This window comes from Magnolia sinica, chromosome 9 (assembly GCF_029962835.1).
Source record: "Magnolia sinica isolate HGM2019 chromosome 9, MsV1, whole genome shotgun sequence".
NCBI lineage: Eukaryota > Viridiplantae > Streptophyta > Magnoliopsida > Magnoliales > Magnoliaceae > Magnolia > Magnolia sinica.
This window is the reverse complement of record NC_080581.1, coordinates 76,158,272-76,165,221: the sequence shown is the minus strand read 5'-3', so window position 1 is coordinate 76,165,221 and position 6,950 is coordinate 76,158,272. Positions and strand designations below refer to the sequence as shown.

Here is a 6,950-nt window from a genome sequence, read left to right as displayed (position 1 = left end):
AGGGCCGCACGCGGACGTCGCTCGTGGCAGGGATTGAGGGAGAGAGAGGGCTGGAATTGAGTCCGATGGAGAGAAGGTTGCAGGGGTCTGCACGCGGTTGCTGGTAGTAGAGAGAGAGGGCTGCAGGCGGTTGCTGGTGGTGGAGAGAGAGGGCCGCACGCGGACGTCACTCGTGGCAGGGATTGAGGGAGAGAGAGGGCTGGAATTGAGTCCGATGGAGAGAAGGTTGCAGGGGTAGGGGTAGGGATGTAATGTAACCGGAACGACCGGTTTCAACATTGAAAATTCCGTTTTGACGGGAGCCGTTGATTTTTTATTTCAGCATCCGACGGCCAGCGTTATGCCAACGCTCGACCTTACGAAAGCCCATGGTACGGTCGACCGTATAGTACCTCTTCCCATATATATATATATATATATATATATATATATATATATATATATATATATATATATATATATATATATATATATATATATAGGTACTATGCGCTCGACCTCACGATAAGCTCCCGTGAGGTCGAGTTGTGTGGGGCCCACCATGATGCGTGTCGACCATCAACACCGTGCATTTGATGGGTCCCCTCTAAATTATGGGATACCCCAAAAATCATCCGTATATGGAACTCAGGTGGGCCATACCATCTAAAATCATGTGAAGACACCGTTAAAACATATAAAAGCACTTGGTGGGACCCACCTGAGTTTTGAATTCTGCTGAAACTTGGTCTGAACCCTCATCCAAGTGGGACACACATAATGGATGGGCTGGATTTGCAAACCACATCTCGGTGGGCCCAAAAAATGATTATGAATGTTTTAATGGTGCACGGTCCCTCCCCACTTCTATATGTGATGTGACCCAACAAGTAACGGATTCACTTGATTTTTGAGATCTAGGCCCAAGATGGAATGGTGCATCTGACAGATGGGGTAGATGTTTGAAACCCATCACGGTGGGGCCCACACAGCTCAACCTCATGGGACGGAATCATGAGGTCAAGCGCCCCCAACCCCCACACACACACACACACACACACACACACACACACATATATATATATATATATATATATATATATATATATATATATATATATATATAATTTCAATCTCAAATGGACCACATTACAGAAACCGTGTTGAATGAAGAATGAACGTAGACCATTAAATGCTTTTTGGGGCCATAAAAGTTTTGGATCAATTTGATATTTGTTTTTTCCCTTCATTTGGATTTGTATGACCTAATCAACGGATTGGATGTCAAATAAACAGTACAGTGGCCCTTAAGAGGATTTTAATAGTGGATATCCAATCATTATTGCTTTCCTGTGGTATGGTCCACCTGATATTTATATATCCCTCTCATTTTTTGGATCAAGCCCTAAAATGATCCGTAAAAGTGAATAAACGGAATGGATAGAAGACATACATCATGGTGGGGCGGCAGAGCCCCGACCACCAGCCACCGGATCGGTGGCAGGGGGAGTAGCCAATCCGTTTCCTTGTAAATGCCCACAACTCTTTATCTTTGTCTGATGATTACTCTTACGAGCGGCTCTCGTATTTCACACGTACGAGTCCTAACACTAGTAAAACCTCTTCACTTTCTGTCTATAAATAAACCTCACGCTCTCTATTCCTACACATCCCAAACACCCACACCCATCCATTATTAAGTAATGGCTCTCTTCTTTTCCTCGAAAAACCCATCATTTCTCATTCTCTTCTTTTTATCATCTCTTCTCTTTCCCACTACCCAACAATGCAACCATCATCACTTCTCAGCTTTCCTACACCTCAAGCATGGTTTTAACTTCACTGCTTTCAGCCTCTCTACTCTCCCCTCCTGGAATTCAAACAAAACCGATTGCTGCTTTTGGGAAGGTATCACGTGTGATGAAGCCACTGGTCACGTGATCAGCCTCGACCTCAGTAGCTTCCGTATCTCTGGTCGGATTGATTTTGAAAGCCTCTTTCATCTTCGGAGCCTGCAGAAGCTCAACCTCGCTTACAATGATTTTGATGGCTCTCGAATCCCATCTGGGTTTGACCAACTCACCAGTTTGACCCATCTCAACCTCTCTGGGTTATCCTTTTGTGGCCAAATCCCGCTGGAAATCTCCCGCTTGACAACTTTGGTTTCTCTCGATCTTTCTCACAATCAATATTTGAATGCTTCATCCTTTAAATACCTGAAACTCGAAAACCCAAGCATTGGAGCAGTCGTCCAAAACCTGTCCAATCTGAGTGAACTCTATCTAGACTGGGTAGACATCTTACTGCAGGGCCAGACCTTAGATTTGCCACTCCCTAGTATCCGCAAGTTGAGCTTACGAGATTGTGGTCTTTCAGGCTCCCTCTATTCTTTCCTCTCACAACACCATTTCTTATCTGAAATCGACCTCAGCTATAACAATTTCTCCTCTGCAGTCCCCAATTTCATAGGGAACTTATCCTCCTTGACATCCCTGCTCCTCGCAGATTGTGGATTGCATGGAAGATTCCCTGAGAGTGTTTTCCAGCTGCCAAATCTACAAATCATCGACATATCACGCAATCCACTTGTAGCTATCAATTTGCCGGAGTTCCCTCAAAACAATACTCTACAGCAATTGATCCTTTCACACACTGGATTATCAGGAAAGTTTCCAGATTCTCTCAATAATCTCAAATTCTTGACTCAATTAGACTTCAGCAGGATCATTACCGTCCTCACTTTTGAACCTTACCAAACTGCGATATCTGTATCTTTCATCCAATAAATTGAGCGGCCCAATTCCTTTTTCATATGGAAACGAGCTTCTGAATCTCATAGTGATCAGCTTAGGGTATAATCTGCTAAATGGGACAATTCCATCACCATTGTTTTCACTCCCATGGTTACAATTGTTGGATCTTGGAGGTAACCAACTTAGTGGTCAACTTGGCGAGTTTCACAATGCCTCTTCTTCACAGCTGGAGAATATCCATTTGGGTAACAATAAATTGAAGGGGATGATACCCAGATTTATCTTTCAACTTACCAAGCTTGAAGACCTAGACGTTTCTTCCAATAATTTCAGTGTTGTGGAGCTAGGCTTATTTCAAAACCTCAAAAATCTTTACTCTCTGGATCTTTCAGATAACAACTTGTCAGTCCAAGATGGCAGTGGTAATTCCACATTTAGTTCCATCCCCCAGATTGAATCTTTGTTGTTACGTTCTTGCAACATCAGCACATTTCCAAATTTCTTGAGAAATCAAGAGCAGTTGAGGCAATTAGACTTTTCCAACAATAAAATTAGTGGTGAAATACCCAAATGGATATGGGAGATTGGCAATGGGTCTTTAAACTATTTAAATCTTTCTCACAATGTTCTGCGGGAAATAGAACCATCTCCCCATCTTTCGTTGAGTGACTTGAGCATTCTGGACATTAGCTCCAACATGCTTGAAGGCTCACTTCCAATCCCATCACCCTCCATCATTTTCTTTTCAATTTCGAACAACAGCTTCCATGGAGAAATCCCTCGTTCAGTTTGCAATGCAACATCCCTAACAGTCCTTGATTTGTCTTACAATCACTTCATTGGTCAGATTCCAACATGTTTGGGTGAGATTGGTGATGCCATTGCTGTGTTGAATCTTCAAGGAAATGCTTTCAACGGCACCTTAGTTCAGACATTTAAAGAGGGATGTAACATACAAATGCTTGATCTCAGTGGGAATCAATTAGAGGGCCAAGTGCCAAGGTCTTTGGCTAATTGCAAAATGTTGGAGGTATTAAACCTTGCAAACAATCAAATACATGACACATTCCCTTTATGGTTGGAAGCTTTGTCACAGTTGCGTGTTCTCGTCTTGAGATCCAACCAATTTCATGGCACCATTGGGCATCCTCTAACAAATCACCCTTTCCCTCTGTTACAAATTTTCGACCTCTCTTTCAATAGTTTTGAGGGTAATTTGCCATCAAATATGTTTAAGAGTTGGAAGGCAATGATGGATGAGGACAAATCCCAAACTTTGGTCCTTAGCAAAATGATAAACGGAAGTTCCATATACTATCGAAACAAAGTGTCTACTAGTCATCAAAGGGCTGCAGATCAAACTAGTAAAGATCCTTACGGCCTTTACTGTAGTGGATCTCTCGGCGAACAAATTTCATGGGGATATCCCAAAATCAATTGGGGATCTAAAGTCCCTCATTGTGCTCAATATGTCCAACAATGATTTAATTGGCGGAATTCCAACATCACTTCAGAATTTAAGGGATCTAGAGTCATTAGATCTCTCACATAATAAATTGTCTGGAGAGATCCCTTGGCAGCTAACAGATCTAACATTCCTTGCAGTGTTGAATCTCTCACAGAATTTCCTCATGGGAAAAATACCACAAAGCCGGCAGTTTCTTACATTTAACAGCGAATCATTCAAAGAGAAATTAGGATTGTGTGGACCTCCACTATTAAAAAAATGCGAAGATGCAGAGAGTACACCACTGTCCGCTCTGTCAACATTGCAGTCCAAAAGGAAATATGATTGGGAATTAATGTGTACAGGATTTGGAGTTGGATACGGAGCAAGTTTAGGGATTCTTTTATGGATCCTAGCACTTTGGAGGAAGGGAAGGAAAGAGTTCTATATATTTGTTGATGGAATGCTTTCCTTAATTTTTCCTTCCATGGTGTTTCCTAAATAGCAACTACGGTGAGATGATTGGAGCTAGGGTAAATATGTTTGTATAGTTCATGTCTACAATAAAATAAAATAAAAGCTTTAGTTGTTTTCTCGTTTTTGTAATTTTGTATATTTTTTCTTGGTTTATATGATACGTGTGGCAGTTGTTTCTTGTATTTGCACCTACCTAAATGCTGTACATAACCATTTTCAAATCAATAAAATTACAGGTGGTGTGCTCCCACCTTTCTGCAAACAAACACAAATATATATATATATATATATATATATATATATATATATATATATATATATATATATATATATATATATATATATATATATATATATATATATGTCTCATCTCTCTTTGTTTTCAAATTTTGGCCCAACTCAGCAACAAGATAACTTAATCTATGAGCTGGATGATCTAACCAATGAAGCCTACCTAGCCAGTGGTCTTTTTTTTTTTTTTTTTCACAAAGGTAAAGACAAATGTGGGCTAATAAAAAATTCAGAAAGAGTGGTGTTTTATGCATATTTTTATATTTTGCATTTATCGATCATCACACACACAGTTCTTTCACCTTCCCACATCTATGTACGTGGGGTGTAAGAGTAATCACTTGTTACTATGTGGTGACTTTTGAGTTGGACGTTTTTGATGCCAAAAAGAAGTGTGGAAATCATCATCTACTCTCAAGGCACCATAACATGCAGTTTTCTACTCGCAAAGGACACCTGGCCAGTCTAACCAAGCAATATGGGCTGTGCAGTAGGTCCAGAACACATTTATTAGGCCACCGTGTAAAAATCCCACCAATAAGACGATTCACACCATCTGAACAATAATTATTTAGTGGACAGTCAACATAATTTATGGGAAAGTGGGCCTATTCAGCAGTGAGCTATCCATCTATTAGGCCCATCATCTATTGCTTAGGGTTCTAAAGAATCAATTTTATCAGAAAATCCTAACCATCCCATCCATGGTTTGGCAGTAAATAAATATAAAAAGAAACCTACATATGGATGGATTAGACAGAGACATAACAGGCCCCTTGCCCCTCGGGACCTCTACCATGATGGAGCTAATCCAAAGGGATCCAAAGAAAGCAGGGATCAACAGAAAGTAAAGACTACTGCCTCTGGATATATATAACCAGCATTACCTGTCTGCAACCGGTACTACCAGTAATGAATCCCACCTTATAGATGACTGGCCTGACATATGCTTCTGGAACCCACACTTAAATCATAAAGCTGCATAAAAGCTTAAAACTGAATCTTGCACAAGTCACCTAACAACCCAACGCATAGATTTTTAATTGTCACTTAATGTAGCAAACAACTTTAGAGGCAGTAAGGGTAGAGCAATGCAGGAAACACAGCATATCATAAGCACAACAAATTGCTAGACTGCAGATTAGAATCTATCACCCACACCCAGTAGCATGAATGAGGCACACCTACATAAACAGGGCATAGAGACTGCCCAAGCAGAGGAAAAGCAAGAGGCTGATGCTGGATGACAGTAGACCTATACTACCTGCAACTGGATTGTTTGCTTTGATTGTGTGACAAAAGGATGAATTCATAGCTTCTAATTCAAATATAACCTTGCTAATTACATACCAATGGGTCCAAGGCATTGCCCTATTCAATTCTTTAGCATATTACACCACCACTTGCAAGTCAAGTTCTAGCATTTAGTCCTAAAAACCAAATTGCTTACACTTAATCCACTCTCTCCTTCCAAGGGTCCTTTGCCGTACACGTGCAAAAGTATCATATGTGTGAGATATTTTTACCCATTTATTAAGTCAAGCTTGGCGTGCTCACCTCCTGGCACATAAGTCGGGCCGGCCCACTCATTAGGTGAGCCACATGTCCTAGCTAAAATGGAAGCGGATTGGCTGGTGTACCACACACCACTGATCTTTTTTTATTTTTTATTTTTATAACACATGCACCCGCCACATACCCATGCACGCCGTAGTGGGATTTCACCACCTATGGGTTTCGCCATGACCTCGTGTTGAAACTCCTCGGAGTCTACCACTCGGGCAAGGACCAGAAGTCACACACCACCGACCTGATTGGTGTGTTGAAGTCACTAAGTTCTGTGAGTCCCATCATGAGGTATTGTTATATCCCACCACATTCTGATGATGATGTGGGACCCATAATGGACGCACCATCGCCCAGAAGCCTCCCAAGTTACATAGATATCATGCTACCAATTGTAGGGTTTGGACCATCCAAAACTAAGAAATTTCTAGTGCACT

At 41.1% G+C, this 6,950-nt stretch overlaps 1 protein-coding gene across 1 annotated transcript; it reads left to right on the top strand.

Moving 5' to 3' along the window:
* The first annotated feature begins 1,682 nt into the window (after positions 1 to 1,682).
* LOC131255163 (receptor-like protein 7) lies at positions 1,683 to 4,215 on the top strand. Its single transcript, XM_058255862.1, has 2 exons — positions 1,683 to 2,747; positions 2,959 to 4,215. The coding sequence occupies exons 1-2, from the start codon at positions 1,683 to 1,685 to the stop codon at positions 4,213 to 4,215; spliced, it is 2,322 nt and encodes a 773-aa protein (XP_058111845.1).
* Positions 4,216 to 6,950: the final 2,735 nt, after the last annotated feature.

Bases quoted from the DNA above. Each gene is read 5' to 3' on its own strand.
- LOC131255163 (XM_058255862.1), top strand. From the start codon at position 1,683: ATGGCTCTCTTCTTTTCCTCGAAAAACCCATCATTTCTCATTCTCTTC. The intron at 2,748-2,958 runs GTATCTTTCATC...TCTTCTTCACAG, and splicing joins CTTACCAAACTGCGATATCT to CTGGAGAATATCCATTTGGG.